General features: G+C 38.2%; 1 protein-coding gene across 1 annotated transcript in view; it reads right to left on the reverse strand.

Moving 5' to 3' along the window:
- Positions 1–26,198, reverse strand: part of LOC126199313 (mediator of RNA polymerase II transcription subunit 13) — a 206,667-nt gene that overhangs the window by 17,113 nt on the left and 163,356 nt on the right. Inside the window, exons 14-19 of the mRNA XM_049936150.1 lie at positions 17,562–17,785; positions 15,068–15,229; positions 14,419–14,617; positions 8,851–9,098; positions 3,747–3,938; positions 3,263–3,635 (exon numbers count right to left, since the gene is read on the reverse strand). Coding sequence (XP_049792107.1) covers positions 3,263–3,635; positions 3,747–3,938; positions 8,851–9,098; positions 14,419–14,617; positions 15,068–15,229; positions 17,562–17,785 — 1,398 coding nt within the window. The remainder of the gene's footprint in view (positions 1–3,262; positions 3,636–3,746; positions 3,939–8,850; positions 9,099–14,418; positions 14,618–15,067; positions 15,230–17,561; positions 17,786–26,198) is intronic.

Raw genomic sequence — 26,198 nt, forward strand, 5'->3', positions numbered from 1 at the left:
GTACAGGTGTAAAAACTGTAATGTGGGTTTGTGTGTTGACCCTTGTTTTCAAATAATACTGAATTACATTATTAAGTATAGACTGGCTAATGAGATAGTTTTTGAACGTAAAAGAAAGAGGAATAACATGGAAATAGAAAGAGCGGATGGTACTCTAGCAGAAGAACCACAGGAGGTTTTGAACAGATGGCAAGAATATATTGAACGTCTGTGTAAGGGGGATGAAATGCAAAACAAAATTAAGGTTGAAGCGGAGCAATATGTGCCGGAAGATGGAAAGGGATTTACCATCTTGGAAGCAGAAGTAGAAAAGGTGCTGAAGAAGATGAAGAACAGGAAGGCATGTGGAATAGATGATTTGCCAGCAGAACTGTTGAAGAGTCTGGGAAACAAGGTAAGAAAAGAAATAGTCTACCTCTGTAACAAGATATATGACAATGGGGAATGGCCTGAGGACTTCGCTGCAACAGTTATGATACCAATAGAGAAAAAGAGAAATACTAAAAAATGTGAAGACCACCAGACCATCAGTCTAATTTCTCATGCAGCTAAAGTCTTGCCGAGAGTGTTGAATAGAAGGTTATATGGCAAGCTGGATAGAGGTATTGCAGAGGAGCAGTTCGGATTTAGAAGACGAAAAGGAACAAGAGATGCTATTGGCCTGCTAAGAACTATAGGGGAAAGATATATGGAAAAGGGTAGAGAAATCTTTGCTGTTTTTATAGATTTAGAAAAGGCGTTTGACAGAGTTCAGTGGAACAAGCTGATGGATATATTGAAAAGGAAAGGAGTAGATTGCAAAGAGAGACGACTGATACAGAATCTATATTTACACCAGAAAGTAAGGATAAGGATTGGAAATGAAATGTCAGAAGGAAGCAGCATTGGACGAGGTGTTAGACAAGGTTGTTTTGCCTTTCCCCACTGTTGTTGAACGTATACCTTGAAGAGATTATTGCAAAAAGTTTATATGGGAAAAGATGTATTGGTGGAAAGAGAACAGAATGTATAAGATTTGCTGATGACATCGTATTAGTGGCAGAAAGTGAGCAGACAGTGAATAACATGCTCAAAGATCTGAATGAAGCTTATGTGGAATATGGGATGCAAATAAACACACCAAAAACAAAGAGTATGGTCATCAGTACAAGACGCAGACTGTCCAATATTAAAATAGGACAATCTACCATTAGCCAATTAAGTGAAATTAAATATCTCGGAATCACAATAACTGAAGACTTGAGATGTCACCAGGAGGTGAAAACTCGAATTGCCATAGCGAAGAAGGCATTCAACAGAAAGAGGTTACTCTTATGTGGCAAATTAGATAAAGGACTAAGGAAAAGGCTTGGTAAATGTTTTGCCTGGAGTGTGGCACTATATGGGGCAGAAACATGGACACTGAGACTAGAGGATGAAAAAAGATTAGAAGCATTTGAGATGTGGATGTGGAGGAAAATGGAGAGAATAAGCTGGATGGAAAGAGTGAGTAATGAAAGAGTATTGGAAAGGGTTGGTGAGAGAAGATGTCTGCTGAAGGTTGTAAGAGAAAGGAAAAAGAACTGGTTGGGACATTAATTGAGAAGGGAGTGCTTGCTAGTAGATGCTCTGGAAGGATTGGTTTGTGGAAGAAGACTGAGAGGAAGAAGGAGATACAAGGTGATAGACGACAAAGGGAAGAGGAAATTATGCAGACCTGAAGAGGATGGCAGAAGACCGGACAGCCTGGAGATCTACCATGTGAAAACCTGCCTTTAGGCAGAACACTGATGATGATGACATTATTAAGAATCTTTTGAATGATCCCAAATTGCATTGTTGTTTATAATACTTGTAAAATCTTGGAATATATTGTTATGTAACACTTAAATAAGGTAACCTGCACATCAGCGTACTGACGTGCAACGTGCACAGTTCGCAGCACACTGCACCGATCAGTGGCGCCACTGCAGCGGAGCAGACTGCCGTAACTAAGACCGGTATTACACTATCAAATTTCTTTGTCAAAGATTTGATCAAACATTCATCAAATATATTTGACAAAGATCTTTGATGTGGCGCTAAAAAGGGGTATTACACTGTCGTCATATTTTTTGGTCAAAGTTCAAGATGGCTGACAACAACAACTTGTTCTTAACCGCAACAGTTGCATGTACCACAATTGCACTGTGTGCACTGCGGAAGAGAAGCAAGGGGAAAAAAGGAAACGTACTGGGTGAAGCCGTGGGGTTTGACGACACGATAATAGCATTCAACAATACTTGTTACATGAGCTTATAGTGGAGGACGTCAAGTCGTACATCAATTACTTAAGAATGGATGAGTATACATTTCAGTATGTGCTCAGTGAAGTGTATCCTCATATCACAAAGCACAATACTCACTCAACAACTGCTATATCTGCAGAAGACAGTCTCACCTAACACTCCGATTCCTTGCTTATCTATTTTCGTATTCAGGGTGCCTCACACTGTAAAGCGCCTTATCAGCTTCATACATCTCTATTAATTTTGTAGTTATCAGTACACACAAATTGTATTTACTGGCAACGTTTATAAAAACACTACAATGACAAAACGTTGCAGCAATGCTAGCGCTCCACGTGGTAACATGTCACATTGCAGTGAATAGGACACAAGCGACTTCTTTGATGAAATCTACAGCGAGGCCCTAGATTTGATCAAATTTGTTTGACAACAGATGAGATTTGACAAAGTTCCCTATTACACCATCAAATTTCTTTGACAAAGGTGCAACTCCTTCAGACTACTACAAGGTGATGCACTTAGTTTATGAAGCCGCTATAGTCAGAGGTGTACATGTTATTGATATGTTACAATTGATTCACTACACATCTGGTATTTTTAACTTAGTGGTCAGAACGTATTGGGAAATTTGTGCAACATATACTGTAGTCATTTTATTGAGCAGCTTGCTATGTACCTATCTAAGAACTATCTCATTAGTCTAAATTAAGTTTTGTCGTAATTGTAATACATAAAATGAGCAATTTTTAGACATGTATTTGTGTAGAAGTTTATATATCTATTCCTGTCAACAGCATCTAGAAATGTAATACGAAATGCGAACAGCTCATGTATTTTATGCCAGACTGATCATTAACAATTTGAAACAATTGTTAATTTGAGACACTGTGATTTATGTAACTACAGAACAACGAGGAGTAATTTTAGTAACAATGAATCATTGTTCTTTGCTTACAGTATTTCCATTTATTATAAATTAAAAATAATGATGTTACCTTTAAGTTCTCCATGCCCTATTCGGCCAATGCGACCCACCACTAACCGCCACGACTGTACACTTTGTGACATTACACTCAAAATGAAGTCCATAAGTTTCTGAAGCCCTACACGCCTTGCAGATGCCTTTCTTCTTCGACTTCTATTTGGAATATCAATGTTTATAACTGAAGTTTCATAAATTTCACCACGCTCATCTGTGGCTGCAGTAAGCAACCAGCGCTGGTCTTCAGACAGACAATAACTCACATACAACACAGAACACTGTTCTCCACTAGACTGGCCAAATGATTCATTTGATTCTGCTTTCTCCTTAACTGGTGCAAGAACATAGGGTGGTGTGTAGAGACGATAGGGAGCTCTGTTCTTTTCCTGCAAAACAAATGCTTTCGGTTACTGTTTACTAAACAGTTGTTCAAATTCAACTACAGCTTCTAAGTATACCACAAAGTTCTATGAAAATAAATAAAAACAGAAACTCACATCTTTTTTCTTCAAGAATAGATCAGCCATAGCTGCTGTGCCAAAACCAGTTAATGACTTTATATTTGATGTATGTGTAAGCAGACGTCGGCATTGAGAAAATACTGAGAACGCCTGCGCTCTCATTTGATCATTGTGTTTGATGTGATCACCCATCTTCCCAAGTTCCACTATGCTTTCCAGAGATATTATCTGTAACAAAACCAATGACAAGAACACGGTTAAAACAAGTAATATATGTGATCTTGTCTTGATAAGCATAAAAAAGCAGCTAAAGATTCTAGGCATCAGCTGAGCAATGAAGTGATAGTATGGGTACACAAATTCAGAATCAGTCACTTCTTGCACTACTCACAGCCTAATAACAACTGTAAAAAAAAAAATGCAATTAAATGAATGTTGCTGTTGTTGTGGTCTTCAGTCCTGAGACTGGTTTGATGCAGCTCTCCATAATACTCTATCCTGTGTAAGCTTCTTCATCTCCCAGTACATACTGCAACATACATCCTTCTGAATCTGCTTAGTGTATTCATCTCTTGGTCTCCATCTGCAATTTTTACCTTCCACCCTGCCCTACAATGCTAAATTTGTGATCCCTTGATGCCTCAGAACATGTACTACCAACCGATGCCTTCTTCTAGTCAAGTTGTGCCACAAACTCCTCTTCTCCCCAATTCTATTCAATACCTCCTCATTAGTTACGTGATCTACCCAACTTATCTTCAGCATTCTTCTGTAGCACCACATTTCGAAAGCTTCTATTCTCTTCTTGTCCAAACTATTTATCGTCCATGTTTCACTTCCATACATGGCTACACTCCATACAAATACTTTCAGAAATGATTTCCTGACACTTAAATCTATACTCGATGTTAACAAATTTCTCTTCTTCAGAAATGCTTTCCTTGCCATTGCCAGTCTACATTTTATATCCTCTCTACTTCGACCATCATCAGTTATTTTGCTCCCCAAATAGCAAAACTCCTTTACTACTTTAAGTGTCTTATTTCCTAATCTAATTACCTGAGCATCAACCGACTTCATTAGACTACATTCCATTATCCTCGTTTTGCTTTTGTTGATGTTCATCTTATATCCGCCATTCAAGACACTGTATATTCTATTCAACTGCTCTTCCAAGTCCTTTGCTGTCTCTGACAGAATTACAATGTCATCGGCGAACCCCAAAGTTTTTATTTCTTCTCCACGGATTTTAATACCTACTCCGAATTTTTCTTTTGTTTCCTTTACTGCTTGCTCAATATACAGATTGAATAACATCGGGGAGAGGCTACAACCCTGTGTCACTCCTTTCCCAACCACTGCTTCCCTTTCATGCACCTCGACTCTTGTAACTGCCATCTGCTTTCTGTACAAATTGTAAATAGCCTTTCACTCCCTGTATTTTACCCCTGCCACCTTTAGAATTTGTAAGAGAGTATTCCAGTCAACATTGTCAAAAGCTTTCTCTAAGTCTACAAATGCTAGAAACGTAGGTTTGCCTTTCCTTAATCTTTCTTCTAAGATAAGTCGTAAGGTCAGTATTGCCTCACGTGTTCCAACATTTCTACAAAATCCAAACTGATCTTCCCCGAGGTCGGCTTCCACCAGTTTTTCAATTCGTATGTAAAGAATTCATGTTAGTACTTTGCAGCTATGACTTATTAAACTGATAGTTCGGAAATTTTCACATCTGTCAACACCTGCTTTCATTGGGATTGGAATTATTATATTCTTCTCGAAGTCTGAGGGTATTTCACCTGTCTAATACATCTTGCTCACCAGATGGTAGAGTTTTGTCAGAACTGGCTCTCCCAATGCCGTCAGTAGATCTAATGGAATGTTGTCTACTCCCGGTGCCTTGTTTCGACTCAGGTCTTTCAGTGTTCTGTCAAACTCTTCACGCAGTATCATATCCCCCATTTCATTTTCATCTACATCCTCTTCCATTTCCACAATATTGTCCTCAAGTACATTGCCCTTGTATCGACCCTCTATATACTCCTTCCACCTTTCTGCTTTCCCCTCTTTGCTTAGAACTGGGTTTCCATCTTAGCTCTTAATATTCATGCAAGTGGTTCTCTTTTCTCCAAAGGTCTCTTTAATTTTCCTGTAGGCAGTATCTATCTTACCCCTAGTGAGATAAGCGTCTACATCCTTACATTTGTCCTCTAGCCATCCCTGCTTAGCAGTTTTGCACTTCCTGGCGATCTGATTTTTCAGGCGTTTGTATTCCTTTTTGCCTGCTTCATTTACTGCATTTTTATATTTTCTCCTTTCATCAATTAAATTCAATATTTCTTCTGTTACCCAAGGATTTCTACTAGCCCTCATCTTTTTACCTACTTGATCTTCTACTGCCTTCACTACTTCATCCCTCAGAGCTACCCATTCTTCTTCTACTGTATTTCTTTCCCCCATTCCTGTCAATTGTTCCCTTATGCTCTCCCTGTACAACCTCTGGATAGTCAGTTCATCCAGGTCCCATCTCCTTAAATTCCCACCTTTTTGCAGTTTCTTCAGTTTTAATCTACAATCCATAACCAATAGATTGTGATCAGAGTCCACATCTGCCCCTGGAAATGTCTTACAATTTAAAACCTGGTTCCTAAATCTCTGTCTTACCATCATATAATCTATCTGATACCTTTTAGTATCTCCAGGATTCTTCCATGTATACAACCTTCTTTTATGATTCTTGAACCAAGTGTTAGCTATGATTAAGTTATGCCCTGTGCAAAATTCTACCAGACGGCTTCCTCTTTCATTTCTTACCCCCAATCCATTTCACCTACTATGTTTCCGTCTCTCCCTTTTCCTACTCTCGAATTCCAATCACCCATGACTATTAAATTTTCATCTCCCTTCACTACCTGAATAATTTCTTTTATCTCATCATACATTTCATCACTTTCTTCATCATCTGCAGAGCTAGTTGGCATATAAACTTGTACTACTGTAGTAAGCATGGGCTTCATGTCTATCTTGGCCACAATAATGCGTTCACTATGCTGTTTGTAGCAACTTACCCGCACTCCTATTTTTTTATTCATTATTAAACCTACTCCTGCATTACCCCTATTTGATTTTGTATTTATAACCCTGTATTCACCTGACCAAAAGTCTTGTTCCTCCTGCCACCGAACTTCACTAATTCCCACTATATCTACCTTTAACCTATCCATTTCCCTTTTAAATTTTCTAACCTACTGCCCGATTAAGGGATCTAACATTCCACGCTCCAATCCGTAGAACGCCAGTTTTCTTTCTCCTGATAACGACGTCTTCTTGAGTAGTCCTTGCCCGGGAGAGGGGGACGGGCTATTTTACCTCCGGAATATTTTACCCAAGAGGACGCCATCATCATTCAACCATACAGTAAAGCTGCATGCCCTTGGGAAAAATTACGGCTGTAGTTTCCCCTTGCTTTCAGCCGTTCACAGTACCAGCACAGCAAGGCTGTTTTGGTTAGTGTTACAAGGCCAGATCAGTTAATCATCCACACTGTTGCCCCTGCAACTACTGGAAAGGCTGCTGCCCCTCTTCAGGAGCCAGATATCCCTCCGTTGCAGTTGCACCTACGGTACGGCCATCTGTATCACTGAGGCACGCCACCCTCCCCACCAATGGCAAGGATTTTGCATTTTTGGCCACACTGTTATAAAATTTCATGGAACTCAGCAGTTCACAGGTATTACATTCACACTGATTTCATTGAACAATATTTTTTTAGAAAGTGCTATAATTTTTAGAGGAAGATATTTAAGTCTGTGGTCACAACATGTGAGTTCCACATTTCTGTGGATAAAAACACTGCACAAAAGAACAATGAAATTATACAGTAAGTTAAAGATAAGCAAAGTGGTTTCTTAAAAGGTGAAAATGTTGTGTGTGCATGAGAGGGTTGGGGAAAAGAAGAGGGCAGAAAAGATACATACGTAGAGGAGGGGGGGGGGGTGGAGGGGAGTATTGGGGAGAAGATGGAGTGAGGGAGGAGAGAAATATCCGTGGGAACAACACATTCTCCTCTACAAATTCCATTTGTGTGTTTGAGATATGTGTCGATTGAGCTCCATTGGTAAGGCAAGAGAACAATTTAGTTAGCTACAGGTATCTCAAATAAGTGAAACTCATCTCCACACAGTCAAAGATGAAAAATGTCAGAACAGTAGAGCTATCTCCACTGTCAGGTCTTAGGAATAAACAGCAATGTTTTATATATTCTATACAATATATTCTCAGAAGTTAATGATGATGTGATCCAGCGCATGTGATAAATTTGTTTTTTAGCAGCATTATTTAGTAGCTGATGATAATTGGTAAGGAAATACATGATCGCCTGCCCACTCATAATCATAGTCTGTCACATGGATTGGTCAATAAATGAAGAAATGAACACAACACTAAATGATGAGTAGCAATAAATGGCATTTGCGAATGGTGTTGATGTAATTCTATGGAGGGGAGTGATCCAAATATACTGTCTCAACTCTGACATTGCACACATCTATGCACACTGTTCCACATTAACCATACTGTTCAATACAAGGATCAATTTTCACAGGAAGATGGTCATGTATAATAATAATAATAATAATAATAATAATAATAGTTATTGTTTACTCATCCAGGAAGTAAAAACTCTAACTAGACCATTTATTATGAAGCTACAAGCAATTTCATCCCTGTCAATGATTAAAACAATTTCTATGGACATAAACAAAGAGTATACCTCAACATGCTAGGTGCTGATTGTGTCATCACATCAATATTTTTATATGGAGATGGCAGCGAGTGGTTAATGGTTGAAACTGCTAACAGCGAATAACCATTTTCCCAGAAATTTTATTAAGAACTGCCAAAAAGGCACAAAATAGAAGTACGAGTCAAATCTACGACCCAAGAGAACACTGACTCTGGAAATAATACTTCAAGAACAAAGGATCTCTAATGCACAACAGAAATAAGCATCTACACATTACCAAAAAACATTTATTGTTGTACCCTCTCACAGAAAGTGTCAATCTTTGATTGCACCTATAAGTCTTGTAATATTTTTCTACTCATATTTAATAAGAATAGGTTTTCTTTTTACACAATTTACCTGCACAGTTATATTATTGCGCATATTCTCTGGCACATTGCTTTGCACAGCAATGAAGCATCTTAATAAGCCCAGGCAGGAGAGGCGCTGAAGGTCTGGACTGTCTCTTCCGATGGTGAAAGGATCGACAATGTACACAACTATTGCTGGGGGATCTGAATCATCATCATCATGACTGCAATCACCAGAACCACCCACTGAACCACCAGATAACAATGGATCACGAGCACCAGATCCTGTGTCACTATCTGCCAAAGCAATCAGAAGATAAACAATAATTACAAGACCATTTAATACTAACAAGTGCAAATATAAAATTATGCCTTTTAAGAATATGTTGAAAGAGTAAGACAAATAAGTACTAACATGAGGTAAATTCAGAATTTTCGGATCTGTACAGTTTGTAATGTATGCTATATAATCAAATTCTGTTATTCAATTATTATCCAAGAAATCAAATTACATGCAGGAGACTACTACACAAATATTATGTGAAATAGCATTCCATGTATTACACAATAAATTCAGCGAATCTTTTTGCCATTACATATAGAACAATATCACATTAACCAAGTAAATTTGCCTCAAATGCCTGTCGACTTACTATAAAAATTCAAAATGAGCATGTGCAGTTGTCTCTATAGAAAGTTTTGCCAGCAGTATTTGTGCCACTATTTTCTTTTTATGATCTATATATCATATCATGTGCCGTCATATTTTTCTGTTTCATTCACAGGTAGTGATAAATCTTACATGTTTGCAGTCCAACAGTACCTAATTTCAGTTTCATCCTTCAAAAAACTAAGTCTGGAAGGTACATAGCTCTGAAATGGGTGTGTTACATGGATAGTGATCATAAATTTAACTGTTTCCAATATTCAAAGTAAGTTACTCCGGGTCATAAAACAAATTGTACATACAAGCAAGGATAAAATTAATTATTTATTTAGTTACTGCCTTAAATTCTTCTATCATACTGTAAAACACAAACAACTGAATGGCCACAATGAACTGAAGTTTATTCTTCTTCCATATACAAGCAAACTACAACTGCAAACAGACACAAACACAGAAACAATTCAGGCACTGATAATATGCAGCTGCTGAGAATCAGTAACAACAAAATAGAGGGAGAGTGCCTGCTGCACTGCACTTATAAAGACGAGGGCTCTGGTAGATAGCACAGAGAATGACATCTGTGTGCAAAAGTCACCTGGCCCACTGCAGGTGGTCTCTGATGGCCGGCCCACATGGATGCTGTTGGCTGAATATTCAAAGCGTAGCACACCAGCTGCTTGGTGCCACGACTTGTATTCAAGTTCTACGCACAGATTTATAGCACGTCCTTCTCCCCTTCCCTACTCCCAGCCCCCCTCTAAAAATATTTATTAAATTACTATAAAGAATAGGCGTTATGCTGATGGGGCATCAGGGTGACTGTGTAAAAATCCCTGGCAACAGTAGCGGATGCCACAGGCAATGATGGCAGCATCTTGACATCCAGCTCCTCCAAGTGGTGGAACTGTGCCAAGGTGAAGGCACCGGCCACACTGGCAGCGAAATTGCTGGTGGCAGTAAAGCTTTGTGGGAAGGCCCGGCAACAGGTGCTGGAGGCGGCGGGGCGTGAGGAGCTGGACCCCAGAGGAGAGAAGAGAGGCAGGAAGCGGCGACATCCGTGCAGAAGGGACATCCTACAAGGCCAGGACAGGTGCTGAGGAAGGAGGCAGCAGCGGCGAATCTGCATACGCAGATGCAGGAGAAAGCGTGGCTGGCGATCATAGACCATCTCAGATGGACTCTCTTGTAGCAAATCCCTTTAGGGGCACAAAAATCCCAGAAAATATGAGAGACAAATTGTGGATCATTATCTGCCATAAATATCTCACACAATCCTTCAATAGAAAAAAATTTGGAGAAGGCCTGAATCATAGCTGTGACATATAAGGAGAGCGGATAACATGTGAAGCAGCGACAACCAATGGCGAGGAAGAATGTACACAGTCACCATCAATGACAAGCCAATATGAGTGAGACAGGCCCATAACTTGGTACGCGATACCCCCCCAATGTCCCTGATGTAGGAGCTGAAGCACATATCGCCATAGGGTGGCCAGTATCAGAACCCCAGGCGAGAGCACATCCTTAACTAAGAGAACAACATCATCAAATAGCAACCAGCAGTGAATGGGGGCAAAATAGTTGTGCTAAAGATGCTTGAACGAGGAGAACAACTTGACACAAAATCGGATCAGCAGCAATAACAGCTGCAATCCAGGAGCTCATAACCCTTCCATTGTGCATTGTGCCTCAACACCTAAGTGAAAGCGCAGGAGTTCATCCCGATCAATAGTATGATCTGGCCCCATCGGAAGCTGGTGCAGCACATCGGCACTGGCACTGTGTGGCAGGCCAAAAATGTATTTCATAGTTGTAGCGAGACAGAAACAAGGCCCAATCCCAGAGGCAATGTGCTGCTTTGTCAAACAACAAAGCAGAAGGATTAAAGAAGAAACCAAGGGCTTGTGATCAGTAATGAGGTCGAACTGGGACCCATACAAGAACACATGAAATTTTTTGAGGACATAGACAAAAGCAAGCGCTTTATTTTTAAATTGGAGTAGCACTACTGAATGGAGTTGAGCATTTTTAATGCATAATCTGTCAGACTTTAAGAACCATCCTCATATCAATGTGCGAGAATGGCACTGAATCCACAATGAGAGGCATCTGTAGCACAACCAGCTTACGGAGTAAATTTGTGCTAGTAAGTGATTTTAATTCAAAATCGCTACACTTCTTTGACATTTGTAGGGTAATGCAGAACTGTAACTGCAGCAACATGACAATGTAAAGGCATAACACCATACTGATAAACCTCAAACCCCAAATACACAAGGTATGGCTGAAAAAAGTGTCACACTTCAACCCTGCAGTACATAAGACTATGAACAAGGTGGGTTATGTAAATGTTCTTCCATGGATGCACCCATCACGACAATGTCATCAAAACAGTTTATGTGCCCCCTTGGACACTGTCAATCGTAAAAAATACTGAAAGATCAGTGGGACGCTAGCCACACCAAACTGGAGTTGCTGATATTGCTGTAACCCATAGGGCATGTTAACCACAAGGAGCTGTTTAGAATCCACATTTAATGAAACTGATAAATAGGCTTAAGACAAACCAATTTTGTAGAAAAGCTGGCCTCCAGCGAGTTTAGCAAACAACTTGTATTGGGGAGGGGAGGGGCGGGGCGGGGCATGTGTCAGGATTGTAAAATTACAATTACTACAATTTTACCAGCCACCTCCTGCTTCTACTTTGCCACTTGTCTTTTACTGTACTTCAAAAAAGAACTTTAAAGAATTTCCTAATTATAATTTACTATCATCAAAAACTAGGTCATCTCTGTAATTTCCAAAGGACTGCTATTTTCTGGCACTTAAGTCTTCCTGGAAGACAGATTCTCAAAACTCTCACTCAACAGAGTTTTGTGAAAATTATATTATCTTTCCATCAAGGATTCACATTTAAGTTTCCCAAGAATTTCTGCTGCACTTACGTATGGACTACAAGAAGCCATTCTGGTTTGAGTAGTGTGTACGGGTTCACTCTATGTCTATTGTCATGCATATGTCATCAGTACTCCAAACACTGAACAATATTCCAGAACTGATTACAGTAGCATCTTGAATGTGTTTTATTTTACATATGCACTGCATTTTTTTCTTGATCCATTCTAACGAACTTAAGTCCTTCAGTCACCTAACCTAACACTGATTTATGAGATCTTTCCAATTCACGTCACTTCTTAATTTGTACATAATGTGACATGCTCATGATGTTTATCATTCATCTGGTAATCAGAAACAACCAGGTTCTCTCCCTGTTATAAGCATTATCCTCGATTTATCCACATTTGAGGATAGTTGTCTTTCGCTAAATCAAGTAAGCATTTCCTTACAATCATTCAATGACAGTACCTTCTTATAGACAACAGTGTTGTCAGCGAACAATCTTACTGTGCTGCTGATCATTTCTGATAAATCTTTTACATATACTGACAACATCTGATGTCCTACTGTACTTTGGCACATTCACTGTCCAGTGTAACATATGAGTTCTCTTAATCAAGTATTCATTTACCCACTAACATATGTGTAAAAAAATACTCTGTATTAGCATATTTACCATAATGCAATACCCTTGCCTACATAATTCGCACTTCTTGGTGCACATTCTGTTGCGTATTAGGTAAGTAGTCTATCTTTCTTTTGTCTGGCGATCAAGAAACTTAACAATGTTAGCAGCTAACAGTATAACAAACTGTCTTAGTTCAGGAACTGTTACTTTTTTCCTTCACGGAATAAAGGGCAATAGGTTGGGGAATATAATTAAGGCTGGGCAGGTCATACAGACCACAGGGTGAGAGGGATGCCACCTGATGTGAGGATGAGGGGTCCTCTCACTCATGCAACATGTGGATCCTTCTCATCCTGTAGTCTGAGTGACATGCCCCTCCTTTATAACCTTCTGAACATACCCTCTTTTCTCCCTGAGGAATGAACTAACAGTTCTTAAAGCTGGGATGATTTCCTGTACTTTTATTTGTGTCTACTATTTCATACTCCATATTTTTTTCCAGTGAATTTTCCTTTTGGTATAAGTAATGGCAAGATGCCCTGACAAATGTTCATGGCGGCATTTCCTGTAATCAAATTCTGTACTGCTCTTTCTGAACACCACTTTATACAAGAGTGAGTCAATAAATAAGTCTCACGAGCCGGAATAGCACATATTGTTTTAAATTATGCACTAGAACGTATCTAGAAAATGGAAGCACATTTCATGTAGAAGGTAGCTGATAATCAGTATTTGTGGCTAACACACAGTGATCTGCAGCCAGATGGCAAGTGTGCCATGTGTACCTGACTAGAACAGCACGATTTTCGTATGCCAAGGGACATCAGCAGTGGATGTTCACAGCTAAATTCATCGCTTATACGTTTAGAACTGCATTGCATGGAAAGTTGTGTTCAGTTGGATAAAGGAATTCAAAGAAGAACAAGGAAAATAAATCACAAAAAAGAAAATTCATGATTATCTGGTGACACCACATTGTTTCCACATTTAGAGGTGTTTCATTAACCCTGGGACACATCAATCTTTAAGATTGCAACAATTTATGGAATGAAATAAATTTTTTATAGCTTTAATGGTCATTGTTGGATGCAAATGTTGCCACAACAATTCCATGCAGGCTTTAATGCCTTATCGAACAATGGTGTATGTGTTTTAAATTTACAGGAGGAATAAACTGAAGAATAAAATAAATTTCAGATTGGAACATATGGCGCTGATGTCACTACGCCAGTTTGCAAACTTTTTTCTGACTCACCTCTGTAAAAACACAGATGTACTTTGATGTCACCAAACTAAGTTCTCTCTACAGCCAGTACCAAAGTTTACATTTTGTAAAGTAATAACAGGAACGATTTAGAATCATTCAGCTAAGTACAATGCATTAATGTGAAACAATAACTACCTGTATGCTGTGTATTTCTTACCATGGTCAGATTTTGGAGTGGATGGTGCTTTATCTGGAATTTGCCCTTGATTGTTCTCTGGAGTTGATGGAGGCGGCATAGGGGAAGGCATAGGCCTCTCCACACAAGAGCGAGATAACTGAGCATTTTCTGGTGGATCCAGCAATGTCTTATCAAGAGGTACTTGCGTGAAAAGGTTAACTAAATGATGACGGCACACCTGTACAAAGATGCCAAAAATCAGAAAAAGGTTACTGAATTTTCATAAATTTTCAAAATTTCTGACTGTAAGCATGCACATACAGTGATTTAAGGAAATGTTTATGAAGAGGAGGAAATGAAAAGGAAAATGTTATGTTAATGTTATGGAGACAGGAAAATTAAAGTGGCACGTTACAAAATATGATGTAAAACAGAGGTGTAGGATGAGTGGTGTGGGGGAACACACACACACACACACACACACATACACACACACACACGTGGGAGTGGGGGGAGAGGGGGGGGGCAGCATTATGGCAAAGGAGGTGGATGAAGGACAGACTGTAGGCAAAGAAGCAACAGTATATGGATGTTTTCTTTATGAAGCAAATAATATGTCTATTGGATTTTATGAACAATTACCAAATGACACAATGCAACAATGACAGCATAGAAATGAAATGCTTACCTGAGCATACAGTTTGAGCATGTTGGTTGTGGAAGTATCACCAAGTAAAGAAAACCACTCGTCAACTGGTTCCTTCATAGTATGAGCTGTATTCTTCCCAACACGGAGGATACCATCCTTCCAGTGTTTTGTAATAGGGCAGTGCCTACCAAGTCTGCATACCTGAAAGAACATTGACACATGCCTAAAATCTGGAGAACAGTGTGACAATACGAATCCCAGCCCCTATCAAAATTTAACAAGCAATTAAATGTGTGTTCAGACATTGTTAAAATTGAAGTAGGGTACTGAATAAAAGCTCTGAAATAAGCAGATGTAACATCATGGAGAGGCTGCAGGAAGGGCTCAGCACTGCAATGAGCACATTATTTGGCTGTTGTGGGCAACATGTTCGTATAGTGTAGTGATGTAGAATCAATTTTAATTAATCTGTCCACTTAGAGTGGAACTTCCTTTAATATGTTACAAGATATTAAAGTCCTTATAATATTAATCAGTTGTTAATGGTTATAGTTGTGAACACTGTACCAGAATATTTGTCCCTAATATATCAGGGCGAGAGAGAGAGAGAGGCGAGAGAGAGAGAGAGGCGAGAGAGAGAGAGAGAGAGAGAGATTTTCCTGCATATTCCATTTAACAGAAGTGCTACAACTCTTCTTTTCTGCGTGAAATTACAATACATCATAGGTCTGTAACATACCTGTATTACCAAACAGCTAACATGTTGCATGATATGGTCCCAGGTTTCCAGGAGCAACAAAAATTAGATTTTCGTATTTCATATCATTACTGACCAAATTTTAAAATTTAAAAGGCTGTCGTAATACACTCATTAAGATGTATAATCTTATTTAAAGACTTATCACAGTAAGATAATTAATATTGTTAGGAACAATGAACGTCTTGAAGCAGTGCAACACACGGTACGCAAATTATCCAGACAACAGCCATCCAATACATGAGAATGAGAGCACTTAACAGCTTCGACCAAACTTTCATATAATTTCAAACCACCTCTTTCTCACTAACATTAATGTCAAATATTTAACATATTAATTCTTTCATAAAATAATCAGATGTTTTAAGTTCATTTATACATGGGAGTTTGATTCTTTAAAGCATTATTACCACTCTTCTTGAATTTATCATTTTGTACCAATGGCTCAATTGAATGTTTGATTTAACCAGTCAAAGTTTCTTGTCCTTCACATCAAACTTCTTTCTCCCCTCCCCCCCCCCCCCCCCCCTGTGAATACTTTCTTCAATTGCAACATAATTAAATATAAGGGGTGGCACATTTAAAGCCTTTTTAAATGCCACTCCTGCTATCTCATCAAGTGTGGATTATGGACATGTCCCAACAACCAGCAGTGTGACACCTCTCTACCCTCATTTTGGAAGGAGGCAATAGTATCCTCCATGCACTGATAAACCTTTCGGGGCAGGTTCTTTTGTTGGACAGCCCAAAGGGCACCTGATGAATCATAAGACATGGGGAATTCAGTGCACTGTCACATTTCACCAGTCTGTGATCCACAAGGGCCACATATCACTTCGCATAAGAAAATAAATAAAATTTAACTTGAAATGTGTATATGGGATTGTTTTTCTTAGAAAATAACACAGAAAACTATAAACTGGCCTTGCTCGGAGCTACCAGTGTACGCCATTGAATCGGCATGGGATATATTTAATATACAGTGGAACAAATGCTGGTAAACGAAAAGCTGTTGTACATGCCTTGAAAATACCTTAAGAACTGTATAGGCCACTAATCAAGCAGAGTAGCTGCTTACACTAATAATGCAGGAGAATCTTCTTATCTACTACAATATGATCATCAACAAGGTGTTTCATTCACTTCTCTAACGATTTTAATACTTTTGGCTGAATATTTATCAGTCATTCTGTTGGTGGGTGAGTGAAGCTATTGAATGTTGAAGAGCCACTGTTTAATTATTAAAGATGGCTAACCAGATGCAGTACAGGTGCTAGAAATGAGGCTTGTCATAGAAACATAAGATGCATGTCTAACAGTCTCAGACTTTACACCTTTGCAATAGAGCACCTTGGGCAAATTAAACATTTATACAACCGAAACAACTTCAATATAACATATTTTCTCGGTGGAAAGTGAAGTCCCATTTTTCACCCCAATCCTTCAGTCTCAGAAGCATCAACAGTAATTGACAGACTGTTGTAAGGCATTTGAGCTACACTAAATGACAATTAGCAATAACCCTTACTCAAAAACTGCTGTACAGGAAAATAAAACAAAGTAACAGCAAATGGGGAGTCCAAAAATTGTCCCATAAGCCACCTTTCCCAAAACTTGCAGAAAAATAACAGTGACTGAGTGCAATCACTGCAATTTTCTGAGCTGTTAATGTTTCTATATATGATTAAAGAGCTGCAGTTTCTTCATTTTTGTTAGTAGTTTCTGTCCTGAACTTTCTATGGACATAATATATGAAATTTAATAAATTCTGTTTACCTCATAAGTTGCACTGAGCTCCTTAAAGAATGTTCGTACTTTCTGCAGGACGAAGTCATTGTCTGGTGCAACAACAACAAATGCTATATCTCTAGCATATGAATATGGTTCCAGTAATAATTTCTCCCAGTACTGAATGGCATAAGGTGACAGCGAAAGCCAATCTTTGTCATAACCAACCATGAGCGATGGAATAGGTTGTGGTTCACAACGGTCATTTGTACCTAAAATACATCAATAAATACATTAAATAGAGCATTCACTCACATTTAACACAGAAATTTGCAATGATGGATTGTTAATAATGTTTCTACATAACAACACATATGATCGAAATTTCTGATAATTCATTTCCGAAAACCAGCAAAGAGCAAAATGTCAGTCATGTAAGGAAAGTAAATGTTGTTACAGGAATCATTGATTTGATTCAGTAGTTAACTGAATCAGGTTGCCAGCAAGCAACAGGGTTTTCAAAAAAAAAACACTGCTCCCTCCATCTGCAAAGTGTAAGCGCAATTCGATTTTTGGGTGCAAAAAAGTCTATACCAGCTCAGATTCATCAAAAGTACCATCCGGTACAGTGGCCATAAAATGTACATATTGATAAGTAGTGTTTTTTTTTTAATTACAGTTTCCCCATAACGGGGAAGCTGGAGCTCCTATGCGGGTCATTCCATGTCAATTCAAACAATTTGAGAAAATGTTCCAGCTGATAGTCTCAGATTTGGCTGAAATTTAGCACACCAATACTAGCAAGTGCGGAACACTCATGTACAAAATTTTAAGCTCCCCTGCCAATTAGTTCCAGAATTATGACGTGTGAAAGAAGGTGGCGTGACCCGGAAATTGCAACCCGCACCTGGCAATCTATCTTCAGACACAACTTCAGGTCTTAATAACTTTGGAACTATTTTTACAACCCAGTAACATCCACTTAGAGAACACACTCTATGAATCAAAACATCAAAACGCATTTCTGAGGGAAAATAAAAAATTCCAAAATGTGATTAAAATGTAATATGTTAAATTGTACATATTGTAGGTGCCCTCTATGCCAAATATAATTCATTCAAAAAGGGTATAAATTTTTTTGTGGTAAGCTTAATGTGGCCTAAACACACACAGAACTCATCATGCCCTTATCAGTCACACAAACAGAGTTACATGCACATGAAAATACAAAAATTTGAACAATTACCTGAAAAACATGGATTTTCGAAGTGTGGTAGCACAAAAAGGACAAGTGATATCCAAGCCAAATTTCAAACACTGCATAAGTAGACCATAATATTATATGTAGCAAAATTTCAACTTGTTATTGCAAGGCATTTGTGTACAATAAACGTTGACAGAGATGTATTTGGTTACGTTTCTTTTAACACGATTTAGCAAGTAATAGTGATGATGCAGACAGCTTGTTTCAAATAAATCTGCAGCAATTGTTGGGAACCACTAGTAACAGAAAGTTAAACAATGGTAGTTTTCAGGGACAGAATGAGTCACTGTTAGGCAGGAACAACAAAGGAAACAAGCAACAACTACAGGTTACTCGAGTTTTTAAGATTCTAGTTTATAGTGGTCAGTACTGTTGTGGGAAGTCAGTATGGAGGCAGAAGAGTGTACTAGTGGTGCTTTTGTTCAAACAGGTTGCAGTATTGGTAGAGCACAAGCATCTGAATGTCATAAAACAACCTATGGAACAAAATATGGCATTCGCTTTGTACTGTACGATCTGGATGAATTGGACCAAGATTTGTTGCTATGGAGATCTGGGATACTTCCTGTGGGCACAAGAAGTACAGTTCCAGGAAACTTTAGTGTTTGTTATCAACATATGAAAGTGTTTCTGGATAAGTATTCTTTCCTACAAAGAAGTTGTTTTGATCCATTTCAGATTCATAAGAAGACAGTGAAGTGGAGCCTCAGAGAAACTGGTATAAAATCAGTATTGAAAGTGAATCAGCACATGGGACTTAACATGAAACCAGGACAAAAGTTATGTTCCAGGTGTGTTACACTGCTAAAAATGAAGAATATTCTGATAATTTACGTGACAGTGACGAAGAGTATCAGCCACCTACAACCACAGCGGATGAGCAATTAAATACTTCAGTGACTGCTCTTGGTTTGTCTCCCACGAAGACACACAAAGTTGGGAAAAAGAGACAGGCCCAGCTATAGTAGAAGAAAACTACAAGAAGCTCAAATGGAATTAAAACACAAAATAGCTGACACACTAATGGTGGAAGAGCAAGAACTATCTGGTCCAAAGGAACAGAAATCATGCCAGAAATGCTCTGATTTGGACAAAATTGTGCACGATTTGAAAGAAAAAGAAAAATGTGCCATATCCACACACCAGAAAAAAGTAGCTATTCTTACCCTTGCACCTTCCAGCTGGTCTACTGACTACACTGCAAATGAATTCAATGTTTCCACATAGATGGTAAAGCAAGTTAGGAAAATAAAAACAACCCAGAGTGCTTCCACAACTTCAGCAGGCTCAGGGTAAGCAATTGAGTTCAGAAACAAAGGTGCTAGTGTCGGAGTTTTATGAAAATAATGACTACAGCCGAATAATGCCTGGAAAAAAAGACTATGTAATGGTGAAAATGGGAAATGTACGTGTACAGATGCAAGAAAGACTGTTGCTATGCAACATATCAGAACTATATGTAGAATTCAAGGAAAAGTATCCCAATACCAAAGTAGGTTTATCATCTTTTTTCAATCTTCGGCTAAAATGGGTTGTGGTAAGTGCAACAGGCACACACAATGTTTGTGTATGTGACCCATCAAAATGCTAAGCTGATGTTTGCTGCTATAAAGGATTCTGGTCTGGATTACAAAGGTGAAATGAAGCTGCTAGTGTACGACATCAGTTCCTACCAGTGCATGATACACAGATGCGAAAAGTGTAACAAACTGTATGGTGAACTCCTTATGGATGACGATGAACTTGTTTCTCATGAACAATGGACACACATGGATCGCACAAGTCTTGAAACAAAGCAAAGTACAGTGGAAGATTTTGCTGAAATGTGTTGTCAAAAAACGGACAAACTGACCACACACTTCTTCACAGCAACAGCACAATCGGCTTATCTCCAGTTTTGTAAGGATAATTTGAAACAAGATGAAATTATAGTAATACTAGACTTTTCTGAAAATTATGCATTTATAGTTCAAGATGCCATCCAAGGATATCATTGGGACAACAGTCAAACAACTCTCCAGCCATTTGCGATTTATTATAGAGGTGAATCAGGTGATGTGTTTGTCATGAACCTGTGCGTTTTTAGTTACTGTTTAATTCATGATACCATTGCAGTTCATGCCCACATTCGCACTGTCACGGCATATGTGAAAAACAAGTTGCCTCACATAGACTTTGCAAAATACTTCAGTGATGGTGCAGCTAGTCAGTACAAAAACTGTAAAAATCTCAAATTTATGCATGCATTACCATGATTTTCAGATTCACGCAGAATGGAATTTTTTCGCAACAAGTCACGGTAAAAATGTATGTGATGGTATTGGTGCTACCATTAAGCGCGTGGCATCATGAGCTAGTCTGCAGCACCCTACAGAAAGTCACATTCTAACACCTCTTCAATTATTTACTTGGATACAGAAAAATATCTCTGGCATACAATCATTCTACGTTTTGAAAGATGAGGTGAAATCAGTCGAAGAGTTGCTAAAAAGCAGACTAGAACACATTAAAACTGTTGCAGGCACAAGGAGCTATCATCACTTCTCTCCAGCGGACTGTGAAGCAGAAGGTGATGTATTTGTGAACTTCATGGCACCAGCAGGACCACCAAGATCATTTCATTGGCCATGTTTGGCAGACAGGTGTTTGATTCCTTTTGAACATATTCTAAAGACAGTTCCAGTTCCTACCACAGTGTCAGGATGGCAGTACAATTTGCCACATAATGTACAGAGTACAGTAGCTAAGGTGTGGGAGAACTTCTGTTCGAAGCACAATCAACTTGTTTTTAGCAGTTAAGGTGTAGTAAACATTAATGATAGGTTGTGTTAATCTGTCTATATGTTGTTGCTTAGTGATTAAACAGTTGTGGGAGAGGATAAGAAGAGGCAGAACAGTTTACGACATGTTTTTACAAAATTGTGTTGTGGAACAATGGCCACATCACCAAACACATCTGTCAACTTCCATTGTACACAAATGTCTTGCAATAACATGCTGAAATTTTGAGATATATATCATTATGGTCTACTTATGCAGTGTGTGAAATTTGGTTTGGATACCACTTGTCCCTTTTGTGCTACCACACTTCGAAAATCCATGTTTTTCAGGTAATTTTTCAAATTTTTGTGTTTTCATGTGCATGTAACTCAGTTTTTGTGACTGATATGGACATGATGAGTTCTGTGTCTGTTTAGGCCACATTAAGCTTACCACAAAAAAATTATACCCTTTTTGAGTGAATTATATTTGGCATAGAGGGCACCTACAATATGTACCTTTTAACGTACTACATTTTTTTAATCACATTTTGGAATTTTTTATTTTCCCTCAGAAATATGTTGTTGGTGTTTTGATTCATGGAGTGTGTTCTCTAAATGGACATTACTGGGTTGTAAAAATTTCACTGGACTGTATGGAATAGTTCCAAAGTTATTAAGACCTGAAGTTGGGTCTGAAGAGAGATTGCCAGATGCGGGTTGCAATTTCCGGGTCACGCCACCTTCTTTCACAAGTCATAATTCTGGAACTAGTTGGCAGGGGAAACTAATACTTTGTACACAAGTGTTCCACACATGGTAGAATTAGTGTACTGAATTTCAGTCAAATCTGAGACTATGTGCTGGAGCCCCTGGTTGAACTGACATGGAATGACCCACGCAACACTTTTTATGCGAGACAGATGTGGGTTTTGAAGAGTGCCTCAGAAAATTCTCAAGAATGTCTCAGATGAAGACTTGGGTGACAGCAACAATTCAAAATTTCAAAATATTTAATGATCGTGACACTTACTTGAAGAAGGAAACTGAAAACAATGAAGATGTCATAGCTTATGACGATGGAGAAGCATACTAGTTCTGTAAGTACAGATGTCTTCTATGGAGAAAATAGCAGCCACCAGCTAAATAAGAACAAAGCAACACTACATCTTCTTGAAATAACTGTTTTTTAAGAAAAGAAAAGAAACCATGTGCCTTTTGTGCTCTTCATTTGAAAAGTAAATACAAGATATCTGTGTCAATAGTGTGGTGTTCCAATTTCCTTGGAATGGTTCTTAGTCTCTCTGAAATGCTTGGATGCTGAAAGTGATTAAAACATGATTTGGATCCTCATAGGAATAAATAATTACTTAAAATGAAAGTGAAGCAAAGTTTCTCCCTTCATAGACTTGTGGAGTGCAATAGTTGCTCCATGTTGACATGATAAGCAGTAAACTCAAAACTGATTTAACACACAATTTCTCATAAATAATGTGTGTTTTTCCATACAGCTTTGTTGTGAATCTATATTATTAGCTCCCTGATGATGAACAGTGAGTAATTAGAGAGCTTGCTATCTACGGTTATTTTAGTAATACTTAAAATAAAAATAAGTTGCAAATTTTGCTAAGTTTTAACTGTCTGTTTTAAATCACGTATTCTTAAAAAAAAAAAAAAAATCAAAATTTACATGAAGTCTACTTCCAGGAAGTGTAATGAACAACCTGAAGTCATGAAGATATATATTCACCAATATAGTAGTTTCACATACAAAACATAAAACAGCAGTTTGAGAGATGCCTCTGTAGTAACTGTGTTTTGTCAAAGTCGGTAGTAGTTAGTTAAGTGTTGCAGCCAACAAAATTTATATTTATCAAATACAATGAATGCGTTCCTGACAGATCAAAATTGTGTGCCGTACCAGGACTCAAATCTGGGATCTCTACCTCTCACTAACAAGTGTCCTACTGATTGAGTTATTAAGCACAAATCATGATCTGCTTTCACAGCTTAACTTCCAGCAACACCTCATCTCCTAACTTCCAAACTTGACAGAAAGTAGCTACATGTGTAACTGTGTAGTAAAGCCTTGTTATTGGCAGATTAGGGAAATACATGTGCTTTCAAATCTCTCTTTGATTACAGAGTTTCTGGTTAGCAACATTATGAGTTTTCACAGACAGAGTTGCGAAGTTTTCATAGCCTACCATCGATTTATGTTTAGCTTATTTCTCTCAACTTTATTTCCCATAAAGATGAAGCTTTGGCTATTGGGGTCATGTGCAGATGTATTTTGACGAACATGGAATGACAGGGCTGGGAAAACAATACTGACATTCAAATAGGCTTGAAATTTCCTGATAAACTGAAGCACTTGATACAGCATCAATGTTACTCAAACAATCAAGTGACATCTGACTCTTGCAGCACTTTTGCAAGGGCTACGTGAGAAACTATGAACTAGCCACAACAACAATCTATTGTTTGGCTTAATGTATGACAAATTTGTGAAACAGTGGACGAAACATAATTAAATTCTATCATGTAACATACTCCTGTTATATTTGAACACATTTGCAATAGTGGTTCTATATATCTATGGATACCACATACAAACATTGACGCTTCTTTTTATGTAAAGCCAACATTCAAAAGCAAAAATGTTTTAATTCAGGATACATTACTTGATTCTCAGCCCAGATCAACATTTTATTTGATTATGAGAGAGGGCAATGATTTACTAAGTGTGTTATTAATTAGAAATTCAGTCTATGTTCATATATTACAACAACAGTTGGAAATGTTGCCAACTTTAGAACATCATGGCAACATTCATATGAAACAAAGAATGAAATATATTACTTCAGTGGCAAGACCGTTCATGGATAAAGTACCAACAGACGTCAGTAGATCAAAGGCCAACGAAAGTTCGAGAACTGGACTCAATCGTGATTGTGATATTTCATTTATGTATTAACTGCTGTTGTTACATATAACTTGCACTCTAGAAGACATTGCGGTCTGTGTCTCACAGCTGCTCAGCACATCACAATGGAAGGATTGGATGTAGATAAGGCATTTCTAACACGGACACTGGCACTGAGTTTAAAGTAGTAGTAAACGAGATACTGGTCCAGGAAATTAGAGATAAATATACACACGAAAACCTGTTAAAAAATGTTACACTCAGAGTCTGATAGCTACATCAACTTTCTGCAGATGGACTGTGATGCTTTCAATAATTTGTTTAGAGCTATTTCACCCTCACACTGAAAACGAAGACCCAAGTATGCAAAATTTTACTCTTTCCTACTTGCTCCACAACATGGGAAGAAAAGCACCCACTGTCCCTGGAAGAACTCTGAGAATTTTGATTTTTTAAATTTCATTCCAATCATACTTTAATGTGCAGGATGTTGATTTTCTTCTTAACCTCTCCCTTTGTAATATTTGGCTGGAAAGATGTGACATTGGTACTGTTTTGGTAACTGCCAGTGATATTTCATTTTTATCCTTGCTCAAAGTTTCCACAGTTGTGGGAAGTCATGATGCAGTGAGATAAATTATAATACAACTATTTTTCACTAAACACCTGCAGCAAAACATCGACACAAACAACATTAAACTTTCCATCAGAGTTTCTTGCAAACACTTCAAATATGATCCATGCTGACAAACATGTCAAATAGCACTGTATACAGTCATATGTTTGGCAAACATAGTAAAGTTTGGCCAACTGACAAATCATGTGCGGAGGTCTTTACATTCTCATCAGTAGAGAAGTGAAGTACGATGTATGTTCGGCAGAGATGGTGTGTGTGTGTGTGTGTGTGTGTGTGTGTGTGAGAGAGAGAGAGAGAGAGAGAGAGAGAGAGGGGGGGGGGGGGGCGTGTTCTCAGGTATCATCATAAAACCACAACCTCGGAAACTGCAACATATTTGGAAGAAACAGTCGAATATTTGTGATAACCAAATATATAAATTTCACATCAGTGCTATTAGGGTGGTGATTCAAGTAACAACAGGATCCTTAAGCAAAAGAGATAGAAAAGGAAATGGTCTGCGAAATAATGTAAGCACTCTCTTTTTGTGTAATTTGTTTCTCTTTGTATTATCAAAATGCAGACAACCAGTAAATGGCATAAATTTAGAATAAATATTATGTTAACTTTATAAACAGATATTGTACGTCAATAAAACGGTAATTTTGATTAGTTAGAATTTAGGCAGATACTTTACGCCAATAAAAAAGTTTGTAATGTTGATTAGTCAGAATATGTTAAAAATAAATTTTTCAATGTGGCTCTTTGAACAAAAGAAGGGATGCTGTTGTCTTCCAATCAGTGTTATCCTATTCTCTGGTAAATATGGCATTTAAGATCTTTCTGTTCACATTCTGCTGCTGATTTTGGATTTATATGATGCACAAGGAAACATCATCAACTTGAGCTCATATTTTAGGGAGAAAAAGGCACAATAGCAATATATCAGCCCTGCAATCGATCCTGAGAGAAAATTTGGACCATAATTCTTTTAGTAAGCAGTCATGACCTTCTAAATGTACAGCTTTTAAACTTGCATGTACAGGTTGTATGTCAGTTGCTCTGACCCACTGCAACTGTCTTAATGCCCGAGTGTGAAGTACTTATATCGGAGTGACAA

Source organism: Schistocerca nitens, chromosome 1 (genome assembly GCF_023898315.1).
Source record: "Schistocerca nitens isolate TAMUIC-IGC-003100 chromosome 1, iqSchNite1.1, whole genome shotgun sequence".
NCBI classification, from domain to species: Eukaryota; Metazoa; Arthropoda; class Insecta; order Orthoptera; family Acrididae; genus Schistocerca; species Schistocerca nitens.